The 16712-nt window shown below is 52.5% G+C and overlaps 1 protein-coding gene across 1 annotated transcript in view; it reads right to left on the bottom strand.

The window, feature by feature from the left end:
* The window catches only part of TIMP2 (TIMP metallopeptidase inhibitor 2), a 52969-nt gene extending 41520 nt beyond the window's left edge, over positions 1-11449 (bottom strand). The window contains exon 1 of the mRNA XM_043905338.1: positions 11006-11449. Within this exon, the coding sequence (XP_043761273.1) occupies positions 11006-11135 (130 nt within the window). The 5' untranslated portion in view covers positions 11136-11449. The remainder of the gene's footprint in view (positions 1-11005) is intronic.
* Positions 11450-16712: the final 5263 nt, after the last annotated feature.

Genomic DNA, 16712 nt, shown 5'->3' with positions numbered 1-16712 from the left:
ATGTCTCGTGACCCATGTGAGGTCACAGTGGCCTGGGGCGTGTCTACCAACTCTGCACAGTGAATTCTCAACTACCCTCACATCACGTGCCTGTGCTAAAAACCCATCCACGGGCCCTGAATTCTTGATCTGGACCAAAGGAAGGGCTGCAGAAGTGAGCTGAGCTGAAGAGAAAAACCAGGCTGAGTTTCCCACGTAGTAAGAACAACAATCAATCCTAAAGCAAATCAAACCTGAATATTCATTGGAAGGACTGATGCTGAAGCTCCAATACTTTGGCCACCTGATGCGAAGAGCCGACTCATTAGGAAAAGCCCTGATGCTGGGAAGGATCGAAGGTAGGCGGAGAAGGGGACGACAGAGGATGAGATGGTCGGATGGCATCACCAACTCAATGGACATGAGTTTGAGCAGGCTCTGGGAGATGGTGGAGGACAGGGAAGCCTGGAGTGCTGCAGTCCATAGGGTCGCAAAGAGTCAGACATGACTGAGCGACTGAACAACAAGGAAGAGCCAAAAAAAAAACCAGAGGGGGCCAGGAATGTCAGAGGAGGTTTATTTCTTTTTTTATGCACATGACCTTCTTCTTGAGGAGCTCTGGGGACAGAGGCCCACAAGGTTTCACAGAAGCATTATCCAGGATCTCAGAAATCTAGATGGAGTGGGCGGGGTTGACATTTATTGAGTCCCTCCCGTGCTTTCACACACTTTACTCATTCATCAGAAATTCACTCACCATCTGCTGTGGCCCAGCCCTGAGGAGTTTCTTTTTTCAAAAAATATTTTTAAAATTTATTTGGCTGCGCTGGGTCTTAGTGTCGACATGTGAACTCAGTTGCAGCGTGTGGGATCTAGTTCCCTGACCAGGGATTGAACCCGGGCCCCCTGCACTGGGAGCACACAGTCTTAGCCACTGGACCACCAGGGAAGTCCCCGAGACTTTAATCCTGCCTTTACAGAAGAAACCGAGGCTCACAGAGGCACAGAGTCAGGACTCAGAACCAGCTCGAGTAGGTTCCAAAGACCCAGGCTTTTCCTCTGATATCTTTTACTTTATCTTTTTTTCTCTAAATGTCAGTCCACTTCCCCATCCTGTCCTTGGTTAAGAATCAGCTGTTGAAGTGCCTCCTAACTAGAGTCCCTGACTGTCATCAGAGTCAGTCAAAGCAAAGCCTGGTGCAGAGCCTGAGAGCTGAGCCGAGTCGGTGAAGATGAGCTGACCCTACAGGGTCTCCAGAAAGCCCAAGACCCCCAGACCACAGATGAGAAAGGGCCAAGTGAAGACTCATCCCAAACCAGGCTCTGTCCCCGGGAACTCTCCACCCTAGAACGTCTCACAGCAGAAGGGTTACAGCCTTGAAACTCATCTCTCCCTCTCTCGGGCTCACAGGTTCAAGATTCACTGCATCTTCAAGGTCAGTTCAGAGAATGATACCCCAAGGCATCAATCTTTCTGGAAAGCAAGGAGCAGGCCACCAGGTGAGAGGTGAGTCGGCCCCAGGAAGCTCACACCCAGGGGTGAGGGAAAGTTTTCATAAAGGGCCAGCTGGTAATTCACGTAGCTCTGTTGCAACCACTCAAGGTTGCCATTTTTACAGCCCCTAAGCAGCTGCAGACTTTGTGTTAGGAATGGGTGTGGGTGCATTCCAGTAAAACCGTATTTACCCTAATAGGAGATCAGAGGTGGGTGGGGGGGTGTTGTGGGGGTACTGTTTGCCAAGGCCTGAAAGGCTACATCCCATGTGTCCTGTTGCAGGGCATGGCCTTGCTGCTGCAGCATGAAGTGGAAACATATTACCTGAGTCTCATCGGAAATATCAGCCTGAACCCAGCACTGGGGCCCCTGGGATGATACAAAATCAGATAGTGGTGACGGCTGCACAGCTCTGACTGCACTAAAAACCCACTGAATTGCACTTTATTTAATTTATAATTTAATTAATTAACTTATAAAGGAGAACTGAAATGTATTTATTTTGGCCATGTTGCGTGGCATGCCAGGATCTCAGTTCCCCCGACCAGGGGTCGAACCCCTGTGCCGCCCTATGGTGCAAACGCAGAGTCTTAACCACTGGAATGCCAGGGAAGTCCCTCCCTGAACTGCCCGCTTTAAATGGGTGAACAGTAGAATCATACCTCAACAGAGCAGATAAAAAGCATATGTCTCTGAGGCAGAAAAATGGTAACAGTTCTTTTCAAGAAGCAATAAACCCTTCCCGAATCTGCTTCTCAGAGAAGCAAGGCAAAGGGAGGCAGCCCTGGACGTGAGCCCCACCCTCTAGGCTCAGGGCTCTCATGGCCTTGCTTGTAGCCTTCTCTTCCGCCTCTCCCATCCTGAGGATACCCCTACCCATGTCTCCTTGTTGCCTTTTCACTTTAAAATAATTGTACAACTAACACACGTTAATCACAGAAAATTCAGTGAATACAGATAAGCAAAAAAAAATAAAAACCACCCTTGATCTCACCCACTGCCTAGAATTTTGACAGACATCCTTCTTAGACTTTTCTCTACATGTGTATGTATAAGCCTAATTAAAGAAAAAAAAAAACAACAGTAGACTAGAGATAAACACAGAATCAGTAAACTACATTAAAATAGCCAGGGAATTTTCACCATAAAACCCAGGACAGTGGTTATCTAAGGAAAAGGAGGTCCCCCTTTCCTTAGGGACCAGGAGGAATTAAGAGAGTTTTTAGGGTGGCAGGGTCTTGTTTTTCTTAACCTGAATATTTGCTTGATAACTTTGTTAACAGTGTACAGTTATGCACTGTGCATTTAAAAATTATATTAGACAGGGTTTGAAATGTGAAAGCATACAGATGTAACTGGGCTTTTAAATTTAATGCACTCTGAACATTTTTCTAGGTCATAAACATGAATCTATAATACTGTTTAAAATGACTGCTTAATATTCTGCTGTCAGGATAGAGCTTAATTTAATTTAGCTCATCTCCAATTGATGGGGGAATCTCCCGAACAAGGTCAGCTCTGAAGAGTTCTCCTTCATGGTCCTCCATCCTTCATGCTCCGCAGAGACCACCCACTCCAAGCCAAGGTGCACCGAAATGGCCGCCTTCAGCTTCCTCTGTACGCCTCCTCTCATTTTTAAAACCCTGTCTTCTTACTCTGCTATTTGATAGTCATATGACCCAAGCAAATGAATCAGCCGGTGCCTCAATCTGATCATCTGTAAAATAGGGATAATTATAAATTAGGTGAATTAGCAGGAAAACTGTGTGAAACAAGGTTCCAAGACCTTAGCCCTGATGCTGACAGCTGCTGTTACTATCATAGTCTCTTTTCCATAACAGACCTAGCGCAGTTTCCCTCCCAGTTTCCTGGCTCTCGCCCTCCAGAAGGCACCAGAGCCCAGCTTGTGCGTCTCTGCACTCCCCTCGACCTGTGTGAGTGCCACGGCCAGCCCTCGGGGTGGGGTGAGAATTACACGCCCAGCACAGCATCGCGCACAGAAAAAGTCAATACCCCCCCAACCCCGAGAGCCTCCATGGGCACCGTCCCAGGCACTGCACCTCTGCCCTAGGAAGTAGGAAGTGATCATCACTTCTTTGGAAATGGAGAAACCGAGGCAGAGGGCACCTGCCCAAGTCTCACCCCTGGACTGAGGCCTGGGCTGCAGAGCGGCCATCCTGACCATGATGCTCCGAACCTACGTGCCCCCACCCCTTTCTCTGCCTCTTCCCTCCAAGGCCCCTCACTCATTCCCATGATCTGCTGGAGCTACAGCTGGAGACCCCTCTGTCTCTCTTTCCCAGAACTCAACAGAGAACACACCCCTGCTGACCACCTGACTATGTGAGGGGATGCCTGGCCCCAGCCCTGAGGTCAGACCCCAGAGGCAGCACCCCCCACCCTGCCCCGCCTCTCCAGCCTGGCACCCTCCCTCCTTCCTGAGTTCCTCCTCCATCAGGTACCTGCTCTGCCCCTTAACGTGGCTCTCCTGCCTGCAGCTTCGTTCTTCCTCCCCTGCCTTGTCTAACAGCTCTCAGGGGGACAGCAAAGACCCTCACCCTGGTCCCCACTGCTGGGGCTCAAGGCTTCCCACCCTTTGGTTCCAGAGCCCCTACTCCCCCCACAGGCCATAAGAAAGCCTTCTAAGGCAGTGGCTAACCTTTTAGAGATCACATACTCCTTTGAGAATCTGGTGGAAACCACAGTCCCTGTCCACTGGAAACCACAAACACGGGCACACATACACTCAGCTGCGCTTACTGTTTCAGGACTCGAGGGTGTCCTTCAGGCCCATCTCTGGACACACGTCCACACCCCCCAGGTTGAAAGGATGAAAAGGATCAGTCGTGTCCGACTCTGTGACCCCATGGACTGTAGCCTGCCAAGCTCCTCTGTCCATGGGATTTTCCAGACAAGAATACTGGAGCAGGTTGCCATTTCCTCCTCCAGGGAATCTTCCCGACCTAGGGATCGAATCCAAATCTCCTGTGCTTCCTGCATTGCAGGCGGATTCTTAACCATTGCATCACCTGGGAAGCTCCCCGCCCCTCGGGTTAGGACCCTTCTTTATAGAGGTAATATCTCAATTTGATTTTAAACTTTTTAAAATTTTTAAATTATATTTTAAAATTTGTTATGGCTGATCTGCAGGCCATGTGGGATCTTAGTTCCCCAACCAGGGATCAAACCCATGCCTCCTACAATGGAAACTAGGAGTCTTAACCACTGGACCACCAGGGAAGCCCTTCAAGTTGATTTTTTACAGCAAACCCTCACCCAGTCCACCCTGCTGGGGTCTCCAGAAGCTTAACCCAGGAGGCTAACTGCACACAGCTGACCCCAATTTTATCAGCTACAAAATGGGATTCCCCTGGGTCTCTATCACTTTTCCACAGGAGCTGCACATCCATGCAGTGATGGCGGCATCGAAGGCTCCAGGATTCCAGCCAGACCAGGCCTTGGGGTCCCGGGACTATGGGCCCTGGGCTGGGGGAAGCCAGCTTCATTCCTGCCCTTTCTGAAATGTTGGTGCCCCTGACCATCCCTCAGGCTGCAAGTCCCTCAGGCTGCAAGTCAGGCAGCCTCACTTCCCCTGACTGCCTTTCCTCCCAGCATTCCAGGGCATCTCACGTACCCTAACACCCTGTGGCCTCATGGTCTACGGACCCTGTAGCAACCAAACAGAAATCTAGCCCATCACGCTCAAAATCTACCCGCTCACTGTAAAACTAGGCACAAGCGCTGCTGTCAGTCTGTATTCTAAGTATCTCTAAGGTTCTCTTCTCAAATCCAAGTTGCCTTGGTTACCCACCTTGGAGGCGACTGCTCTGTGCAAACTTCGGTGGGCATCAGAATCACCTGTGAGAAACCAATGCCCAAGCCCTGGGTCCTGAGGGTCCCATGTGTGTCTGTGTGTGCACTCAATCATGTCTGATTCTTTATGACCCAATGGACTGTAGCCTGTTGGATTCCTCTGTCTATGGAACTTTTCAGGCAAGAATACTGTAGGGAGTTGCCATTTCCTTCTCTAAGGGATCTACCTGACCCAGGGATGGAACCCTTGTCTCCAGCATTGGCAGGCGGATTCTTTACCACTGAGCCACCTGGAAAGCCCCAATATGGGACGCTAATTCTGACATCTGCCTTTTGGCAAACTCCCTGGGCGATGCCCACTGTCGCCCACAGGTACACACCCTCAATGCCTCTCCTCGGGTCCTTCGAAGTGGAATGCGAACTCCATATGATAAACCAGATGTCTAGCCCCATTCGCCCTCTTGGGCCCTCCTGCCCGAGTCTGCTATGTACCCAGACTCTCACGTTTCCCAAGTAGCCTGTCTGTCTACTTTGGCACCATGAAATGGCACTTAACCCACGCCTCGCCCATGTTCCCCTAGCTCCATCCTCCAATTTAGGGTTCTTTATGCTTCCAACCCTGACTTCCTAAGTCTGCCATTCTCTTTTCAGAAAGCCCGTCCTAGCCACAAGACCACTTGCTCTCGGCTCTGTGTGTGTGTGTATACGCAGGGTGGAAGGCATGTCCAGGACAGGGGAGAAGAATCAGTGGCATTTACAGTCCGACCCCCGGTCTGCCTTCTCTTTATCTCCTTTCATGTATTTTTTTTTTTTGCTTTATTGAGATATAATTGACATATAGCACTGTATAAATTTAAGGTGTACAGCATAATCATTTGATTTACATATATCATGAAATGATTACCACAAAATATTCCATTAACACCTATCATCTCATATAAATACACAATGAAAGAAAACCAATTTTTTTTTCCTTGTGATGAGAACTCTTAGGATTTGCCCTCATAACAACTTTCTTATCTATCACCCAGCTGTCTTAACTATAGGCATCACATTGTACATTACATCCTTAGTACTTATTTTTTAAACTTTTTATTTTACATCGGTGTATAGTTGATTAACAATGCTATGATGGTTTCAGGTGTATAGTAAAGTGGTTCAGTTAATATACACACTTTTTCTTTTTCCTGCCTTTTTCTTTTGCCCATCCTCTAGACTGCCTGGGGTCCTCCAAGTGTATCTCTTAGATGTTTTGGGAGCCAAGGGCTTCATCTGCTCCCACAGCCCCTTGGGCACTGGATCAGTGGCTCTGCATCGCGATGAGGGTGGCTGCATGACCCCACCCAAGCCTGGGAGTCATCTACACCCGCACATGTGGGATGCAACCCAGTAGAGATGGCCAAGAGGAATAGCAGGATCCCAACCCACCTGCAGCTCAAGGACTGGCATCCAAGACCAGATTCCAGAGGACATGGCAGTCCCCAGGCTGCAAGATGGCACCACACCCTCAGATCAGAGAGGGAAGAATATGTAGGGTGGGAGAGTGCCCTCCCAGCCACGTGCCACACCCACAGCACAGCCTCTAAGCCCTGCACACATCTCTTCTCACCTCCCAACCCAGGTTCTAGTCACCCACACTGGAGAATACATTCTTCCAGGGACACGGAACAGGACCAGGAACTCAAGTGCCCCACCCCCGCCATGGTACCCTCCTCCTCCCATCAGAACCTGGAATCTCTCTTCAGAACCCCAAATGCTTTTCATCTTGTGACCCAGTTACTTTGTTCATTATTTGCCCAAAGCACATGTAGCCTGGTTTACTTTAAACCATCCCCTGGCAGTCGGTTGGGGTGAGGGGTTCTACAGGGCTTCAGTCCCCCTTGACCCATACAGTCTTACACCCGCTTCCACCCTGCCTGGAGCTGGAGTCCTGGTATTCCTTCCCGAGGGCAGGGAAAATGCCTTGCATCTCCCTGCTGTCCCCTGGGGTGGAGCGGGTCACTCCGTAACTGCTTATTGAAACATGAGCAAGCCCGATAGGCAAATTGGGATTACAAAACACAGCTGACTGTATACTTTGCAAACTGAATTGCCAACAGTGTCTTTAAAGAGCACCCACCCACACCCCCATTGCACCCAAGGCCTCACTCTGCTCACAGGAAGCTTTGCTTTGCTTTCCCCAAGCACGTGTCTGGAGAGGGCACTGCCCTTTCTGAGTGCCTGCTGTGTATTTCCCTGAGAGCCCACTACCTGGACCCCATCAGCATGTACCCCAGGCCAGCCCACTTGCCCTGGCAGCCAGCATGTGGCCTTGGCTGCAGGCTCTGCCCCACTTGGTGCTAGAGACCATTGGAGGGTCTGCAGAAAGCAGAGACTGGAGATGGGAGTGTTCTGAGAAAGATGGACTGGAGGCACTTTTTTGGAAGACAGTGGCCCTGGGCACCGCCACCCAGGCCAGGGTGGGTGGGCACTGGTGGAGATTTTACCCTCTGGGTCCAGGGAGCTCCTGGATTTACCGGTGACTCCAGAAATCAGCCGGAGCAGCCCAGGTCTGCCCAGTCACTCAGCTGGCTTAAGGAACTCCAAGCTCCTCCACTGTGGCACTGCCCGAAGAGCAAGCCCAATGCTGGTTTCCAGCCAGATTCCTGGGGCCATGCCCTGCAGGAGATGGTGAAGGACTCATCCATTAGATGAGACGGGGCCAGGCCAGCGGCACTTTGGAACAGGGCTCTGAGACCCAAAAGGCTTCCGGCTCATTCCCACTTTCCTGGAAAAGGTCAGGGAGCAGGGCCTTCCAGGAGGAGCCCCGGTAACCCCTTCCCACCCCTTCCTCCTCAATCACATAACCTCATAACAAACTTTCTGCCAATCCCAGTTCCAATCCCACAGGCTACAAGAGCTAAGGAGATGCCACCCCCACCCTTCCCCCAGTAATCTCTACACAGGCAGACGGAAACATAACTGTTTCTTAAGCCAACTGCCTCTTGCCGACCCCAAGCCATTTATTAAGCCCGTGTCCAGCCAACAATGAAAGGAGCTGGCACGCTGCATTAAAGATCAGTCTTTAGGGAACCCCAGTGTGCCACAGGCCATCACCCTTTCTGGATCCTTGGCCCACTTCCCTGGTGGCAGTCACCTATAGAGCTTGACAACTACAAAAGCCAAGGTCTGAGCCAGATTTTGTGTCTGCAAAGAGCTCCAGACCCCAAGCAATTCTGCTTTCAGTCAGAGCAAAGAATCACCATCAAGGAAGTCATGCACTTGTACCACGTAAAGTGGAGGTGGAAAGGCTATTGCTTTTAAGGTTTCCTCCATGGCCACCCAGGTCCGACACCCTGGGCTGTCTCTGTGACATGTCCCTAATTGACTGAACACAGAAGGGCTGCCAGCACAACAAGACTGGGCAGCATTCCCCCCAAATTCGCGTCCACCCAGAAGCTGTGAATGTGACCTTATTTGGAAATAAGAGTCTTCACAGATGTGATCAAACGAAGATGAGGTCAGTGGACTAGTGTGGGCCATGAATCCAATGACTGGTATCCTAGTAAGAGGAGAGGACACACACACACACAGAGAAGGCGGCCACCTAAAGACAGAGCAGAGATGGGAGGGATGTGTCTACAAACCAAGGGACGCCAAAGATTGCTTGGAGCTACCAGGAGAGGGGGCCTGGCACAGATTTTCCCTCCAGGCTTTCAGAAGGAACCTGCACGACCAACACCTTCATTTTTGGACTTGAGGCCCCTAAGCTGTGAGAGATCAATTTCTGCTGTCTTAAGCCCCTCCAGTTTGTGGTCACTTGTTACAGTAACCATGGGGACCAAAAACACTGGGTTCTGCAGCAGGACCCTGGCATCAGCAGGCCCTGTGGAACCTCTGGGCTGGGCTGGGCTGAAATGTTTTGGCTCTACGATGACTTTGATGCAATGATTTAGACACAAATGCCAGGAGATGCAGGTGGAAGAGAGGGCAACCTGCAAAGCAAGAAGGAGCCTTGAGGCATATGGACACTCCTGGACCCTGACCTTTGTTGCCCTTGATCCAAACCCAAAGCAGAAAACAGCCCCAGCGCTGCCTCAGCTGACACTGGGCAAGGATGGGAGGGGCTGGCTGGACATCCTCTCTGTGCAGCTGAGGAGTGTGAGGTGGTCCCAAGCCCAACCCCTTCCTGCTCCTAGAATCTTCTAATCCGTGGATTCCTTCTGGGCCTGGGCCTGATTCTGCCCCAGAAACACAGCTTCTCTCTCTGCAAGGGGCCTGGACAGGTCTGGACTCCCAGGGGACACCCCTTGGAAGGCTGATCCTGGCTCCCGCACTGGGACAAGCTTCTCCTCCCCACTCCAATCTTCCTGAGCAGTGAAGCCAAATTGGAGAGCTTCTCACAGTCAGGGTGCTGTGGGGAACCACTCTGCGAGCACACACCAGGCCCCAAGCGCAGGTTGGCCTGAGCTATGTGACTCGCACAGGTAGGATCACCTGAAGACTTCCTGGAGCAGGCGGTGGTGGCAGCTCCAAGGGCCAACTGGGGTGTGGCCAGGAGTCATGGGGAGATCAGAGCGGTATGGCTGACAACGGGAGAAACCCAGAGACCCCAGCTTTGAGCCTGCACAGGTGAGGGCGGCCCAGCCTCCCCACCCCTGGCAACAGGCTGCGGGGCTGGCTGAGACTTAGAAGCAGAAAATAAACCTGTGCGGAAGTGAGAGGGAGCTGCGGAGACCCACCTGCTGTACATCTGTTGTTTTGGTGAAATCTGTCCCAGGAAAACCAGGGCAGTGGAGGCCCACGGGTGACAGAACTAGATGGAAACCTCCAAGGTCAGCTGGTTCTCCCCATTTCTGCTGTTCTCTCCCCCCACTCTGTCTCCTGCCCCTCTGGGGCTCAGAATAACTGGGCTCTCTTTTCCTTGCCAGCTCCCGTATTTGGGGGACAAGAAATCTGGAGGGGAAAGGATATGCGGACTCTAGGCAGCCAGACAACCCTACCTGCCATCTCCAGTCACCAAAGCTTGTGTGGATGTCCAGAAAAAGCGGTCCCCACTCAAGGACCATTCTGCCTGTCCCTGCAGAGCTGTGCCTCCTGGGCAGAGCCGGGGAGGAGCCGGCCCTGGGGCTGGGCCCATCATTCAGGCTGTCCCACTGAGCCCTTGGGGAACCTGCCCAAGGGAGGGACGCTTCCATCCAGCCCCAGCCGGATCTGGTGAACCCCACATGGGGTTGTTGGCAGAGGCCCAGGCGGAGTAGCTCTTCCCCACCCAGCTCCAAGCCCAGAGGAGCCAAGTCCCATCTCACCTGTGAAAGTTTCTTCCTGGGGTCCCCCGTCCTTCAACCCACCGAGGTCAAGAGGGCCTCTACCCCCGCGCTGTGTCCCCCATTCTCCCCGCCCCCCCTCGCTGGCATCCCCGGGCCCTCCGCCTGCCAAAACCCAATCCGTTCCCTGGCTCCCTTTCTGGGACTGGAAATGCAGCGGAATTTCGGTGGAATTTTGAGGTTGAGAAGCATCTCGGCAGAGAGGAAAAGAAAGGGAGAGAAGGAATGGGGAAAAAGAAAGTACGATTTTGGTCTCAACTTGCAGGATTCTAGAAGGCACCAAGGCCCCCGAGAGGCGGGCGCTGGGTCCCTCTGCAGGATGCTGGCGGGCGGGGCGCTGGCGAAACCTCGAGGTCCCGCGCGACCCGCGGGGGCGGTGGGCGCCCGGCCGGGGCGGGGTCGCCGTCCTTACCTATATCTGCATTGCAAAACGCCTGTTGCGGGTGCACCGGGGAGCAGCTGCAGGCGTCGGCCCGGGGGAGCAGCGTCCCCAGAAGCAGGAGGCAGAACGCGAGCGGCAGGCTGCGGGCCGCGGCGCCCATGGCGGGCGGAGGGGCGGGGGGCGCGGGCTCGGGCTAGCCGCCGCCGCCTGGGCTCGGGGCGCTCCCCTCTCGCCGGCCGGGGCCGCGCTGGTCTGGACGGCACTCCGCGGGCGCGCTCTCCTCTCCGGCCCTCACTCGCCGCACAAACTTTCTTGGCTCTAGGTCGCGGGGTGCAGCGAGGGGGCGCGGGGCGCGGTCGGCGGCTCGGAGGCGAGAGCTGGCTGGGGGGCGGCGAGCGAGCGAGTGCGCGCGCCGCGGACCTGGTCCCGGGTGCTCCACTGCCTTCTATGGATGTGTGCGCTGCGGGTGCGGGCAGAGCCGGCCTTTTATTGCGCTCCGAGGCGGCTTGGCTCCGCCCCCCGGTGGCGGGCGGCCAATGCCGGCTCCGGGAGCTCTCGGCCGCCCCCCCTCCACGCGTGCCTCCCGCGCCTCCCGGCCCTCCCCCAAGTCCGGCTTTTGTTGTGCCCAGCCTGGCACTGCCGCGGCCCCCAGCTGCGCACCTGGCTTCCCACCGCTCGGGGCCGCACCCCCGCCGTCTCCCAGATCGCCAGAGGTTGGGGGAGGGAGGACACTGCGGGCAGACAGCGCCCAGTGGACCCTGACTCAGCACTTGGGACTCGCAGTCCACCTCTCCAGGGCACCAGGCGACCCACCCATCACCCCTTCCCCTCCAGCTTGGCACGGGAGGTGTACGCTGCCTGGTTCCCTTCCACCCCTGGGATCCCTGCGATTCTAGCCAGGGGTTGAGGAAAAGGATGTGCCGCTTTGGAGTATGGATCGGATGGTTCTCTGCCGCCCTTCTCCCTGCCCCCTGTGGCTGGGTGGACTCCTGAAACTTACTGAGAACACCTTTTTCAATTAGAGGCCTTAGAATTTTAAGTGTGCTTGGCCAGTAGAGTCTGGGGGCGGGGGGAGGAGGGGGTGGGTACTATGAACAACACAGGATTTCATATAAACTGGCCGTCGTTTTGACCAGCCGGCGAGAGTGAGGAGCCGGCCCAGAAGAAAAGAGGTTTGGATGAGGGCGTTTTCTGGGCTCTCCTCCCTTAGCCCACAAACGTGGAAGCTGAAATACTTTATCCAAAACAGTTCCGTGTTCCAGGAAAGGCAGAGGGTCTTAGAGGTGTGGATGGCATGGAAAATGTGACCCCCGGCCGTCTCTGTGTACATGTCTCTGAGCCCCCTCTGTGGTGGGTGCTGTTACACATAGGCCCTCATTCTTGTCATCTAGCCCAGGAATTGTAAACTGAGAAAATGACACAAACAATCCTTGTCCACTCCACTATGTGATGCTGACTTGAGATATGAAACAGGAAAATACTGAAAGAGTTTTTAAAAATGGCTGCCTTCTGTTTATGCGTGGTTTTGAGCCAATAGATGGGCACCCCCAGGGTAAATTGATTCGTTCCCTGCGGACCAAAAACCAAGAGGAGAATAGCAGGACAATTAAGAGAGGAGGCTGGGCTCCACCGTGACATTCTCATTCTGGAGGTCAGGAGACCTCCCAACCACACAGGCGCAGAAAGGCTTGTTGGGGGTCAAAGGGGACCAGGCTACCCATAGGTTTTTGTGGTAGAATCCATCTTGGCTAAAAGATGCGTGCGCCCATATAGAAGGATTCTGAGACACACCAGATGTAGACTGTGAAGCAGACAAATCAAAATGATCGGCCAAAGGAAACCAGAAAGAAACGCCCCATTTAAGTGATTTAAATTGCCACAAGGGTGCAACTCAGGGACTTTCCCTCTGAGTCTGCCCGTGTCTCTATCCACACGTACTGTACTCTTTTTCCTTATAATAAATCCTTTGAGTCACTACTTTCTGTCTTTGTGGGAATTCTTTTCTGCAAAGCTGAAGAGCCAGAGCCTTGTCATTGACCACTGGTTTAGTGGCTAGAACTTGGTGTTTTCACTGCTGCGACCTGGCCCCAATCTCTGGCTGGGAACCCAAGCCCCACTTCAAGCCATTGCAGCCCGTGTCCACCCCGGATCACTTGGAAACAGACAACTTAGAGAAAAGTTAAACTGGTAGAGAAGTTATTAATACCTTAGAACCCGGACAATTCCAAAGTCAGTGCTTCAGCTTTTGTTTCTGTAAAATAAAGTGTCATTTGTGAAATGGTGTTTGATGCTAACTTAGTGAGTACAGTTAATGCAGAAAATTATGACAAGTTGGCTGTCTGTAGCCTTTTCATTTCTTTCTTTGTTATTGCAAGTGGAACAAAATGCTGTTGAACTTTACAGAAGCTAAAATCCATTTGTCACTTTATGAAAGAAATAGATAACCTGGGGGCTTTTAGCCTTTTAGGCAAGGTAGACACATAGATGATCAAGTACACAGAGGATGAGAAGTACATTACAGGTAGGTTGATGGTGGTACAGGAGGGGATTGGGGTCCATGCTGGGCACGAGGCAGGAAAGGCAGTACCTGGGCTGGCCTTCCTTCCATCAGCAGTGCTTACTTAAACATAGATAGTGGACACTGTTCAAATAGTAGGATGGTCAGGCCTCCACGGAACAGACAATGATCCCTGGACCAGTGGGACTCCTGAGCTGGTGGAGGAGGAAAGAAATGAGAGGAGAGGAGCCACGGAGGAGACTTTTGAGGGCCTGGGAGGGGATCTCATCTTCTTCTGAGGTCAGAGCTTCTAGAGCAGAGGGGCAAAGTGATCCACTCTGAAAGGATGCTCTCTGTGGTGGGATGGGCAGGAGTAGGGGGAGAGGGTCCACCTTGTGGCTCAGAGATGCAGCAGCCCAGCTGCTTCAGTGGCCTTGCCAAGCCTCTGCCTCCCCATCCACAACATGGTAATAAAAGCCCCTTCCTAATATGTGAATTGCGAGCTTCCAGATGTTCAAGCTGGTTTTAGAAAAGGTAGAGGAACCAGAGATCAAATTGCCAACATCTGCTGGATCATCGAAAAAGCAAGAGAGTTCCAGAAAACCATCTATTTCTGCTTTATTGACTATCCCAAAGCCTTTGACTGTGTGGATCACAATAAACCGTGGGAAATTCTGAAAGAGATGGAAATACCAGACCATCTGACTGGCCTCTTGAGAAACCTGTATACAGGTCAGGAAGCAACAATTAGAACTGGACATGGAACAACAGACTGGTTCCAAATAGGAAAAGGCTGTATACTGTCACCCTACTTATTTAACTTATATGCAGAGTACATCATGAGAAATGCTGGGCTGGAGGAAGCACAAGTTGCCATCAAGATTGCCGGGAGAAATATCAATAACCTCAGATATGCAGATGACACCACCCTTATGGCAGAAAGTGAAGAAGAACTAAAGAGCCTCTTGATGAAAGTGAAAGAGAAGAGTAAAAAAGTTTGCTTAAAGCTCAACATTCAGAAAATCAAGATCATGGCATCCGGTCCCATCACTTCATGGCAAATAGATGGGGAAACAGTGGCTGACTTATTTTTCTGGGCTCCAAACTCACTGCAGATGCTGATTGCAGCCGTGAAATTAAAAGACACTTGCTCCTTGGAAGGAAAGTTAGGAACAACCTAGACAGCACATTAAAAAGCAGAGACATTACTTTGTCAACAAAGGTCTGTCTAATCAAGGCTATGGTTTTTCCAGTGGTCATGTATGGATGTGAGATTTGGACTATAAAGAAAGCTGAGTGCTGAAGAATTGATGCCTTTGAACTGTGGTGTTGGAGAAGACTCTTGAGAGTCTCTTGGACTGCAAGGAGATCCAACCAGTCCATCCTAAAGGAGATCAGTCCTGGCAGTTCATTGGAGGGACTGATGCTGAAGCTGAAACTCCAATACTTTGGCCACCTGATGCGGAGAGCTGACTCCTTTGAAAAGACCCTGATGCTGGGAAAGATTGAGGGCAGGAGGAGAAAGGGACGACAGAGGATGAGATGGTTGGATGGCATCACCAACTCAATGGACATGGGTTTGGGTGGGCTCCAGGAGTTGGTGATGGACAGGGAGGCCTGGCATGCTGCGGTTCATGGGGTCACAAAGAGTCGGACACAACTGAGAGACTGAACTGAGGTGAGTGGATTTCTAGTTGATTCAGGAAATCAACCCTGAATACTCATTGTAAGGACTGATGCTGAAACTGAAGGTCCAATACTTTGGCCACCTCATGTGAAGAGCCAGCTCATTGGAAAAGACCGATGCTGGGAAAGATTGAAGGCAGGAGAAGAAGGGGGCAACAGAGGATGAGACAGTTTGATGGCATCACCAACTCAATGGACATGAGTTTGAGTAGGCTCTGGGAGTTGGTGAAGGACAGGGAAGCCTGGCGTGCTGCAGTCCATGGGGTCGCAACGAGTCAGACACGACTGAGCAACTGAACAACAAGTGGATTTCTGGGCATGCCTGACCATGCCCTGAAGGCTCTAAAATCTGGTGCAAGTGGTAGCTGCCATCAGGAGGTACTGAACATTAAATGACTCTCACAAAGGACGTTCCTGGTGGCTCAGTGGTGAAGAATCCACCTGCCAATGCTGGGGACACAGGTTCGATCCCTGGTCCAGGAAGATCCCACATGCCACAAAACAAATTAAGGCCGTGTGTCACAACTGCTGAAGCCTGCGTGTCTGGAGCCCGTGCTCCACAATAAGAGAAGCCGCCGCAATGAGAAGCTCGGGTATTGCAACTAGAGAGTAGCCCCCATTCGCTGCAACTGGAGAGGCCTGCATGCAGCAATGAAGATGCAGTGCAGCCATAAATAAATTAATCTTAGAGAAAACAAGCAAACAGACAAAAAACTCTCATGGGAGCACAGCAAGTGAAGGGACAGAGTGGCCCCTGAGAGTTCGCCCCACCCTGACCCGCCAGCCTTTTCATGGTGCCCATGCGGCCTTGGCTGCTGGGCACCCCGCCTCACCACCCTGGTCTCTCCTTTCTTCCTCGTCATCCTCTGCCTGTGCTCACAGCTAGAAGCTTCCCATCTCCAGACCATGGGAACTGAGCCCTTTGATGAGAAATCTACCAGATATACTCATAAGAAGTAGATTACTCAACGGCGGCCTTTTCACACACTCTCTGCTCTGCTGGCAAGAGGACTCAACCGCTGGGGGTGAGTGCAGGTAGAGGGCTCAGCTCTGACCACTGCCCCAAGGAGGCAGGTCAGGGTCAGGACATATCCCAGACTCAGGAAGAAGGAGGACCCTGGGGCTGACAGCTCCTTCTGTGGGCTTCTCTCCTAGCCAGCCTCCCCCACCCTGATCCTAGGGGGCAGCCTAACAGGGGAGCATTAACAGGAGACCCTGATCACACCAGAGACCCCAGTCTGGCCCCCATAGGCATTCTGACCACAGCCTGCCGGACCTCGGCCTGGGTCTGTGGCTCCCGGCAGGACTCAGGACAGACAGGAGGGGGCAGCACCTGCCAGACCAGTTGGGGATGGAGGGGCTTCTGGGACCCTCAGATCACACTCCTATAGCCCCTATTTCCCACCAGGGACGCCCACTTTGGCCCTGCCTCCTTCCCAAAGAGACTGTCTCAAGGCAGAGCCCAGCAGAGCTGGGTGTGTGGCGTGAAGACAGGCCGCACATCACTGCACAGTCTGCGTAAGCAGTTTCGTGATCAGGCGGGAACACTCTCAA

This window comes from Cervus elaphus, chromosome 5, assembly GCF_910594005.1.
Source record: "Cervus elaphus chromosome 5, mCerEla1.1, whole genome shotgun sequence".
In the NCBI taxonomy this organism is placed as follows: domain Eukaryota; kingdom Metazoa; phylum Chordata; class Mammalia; order Artiodactyla; family Cervidae; genus Cervus; species Cervus elaphus.
This window is presented reverse-complemented; position numbering and strand designations above follow the sequence as displayed.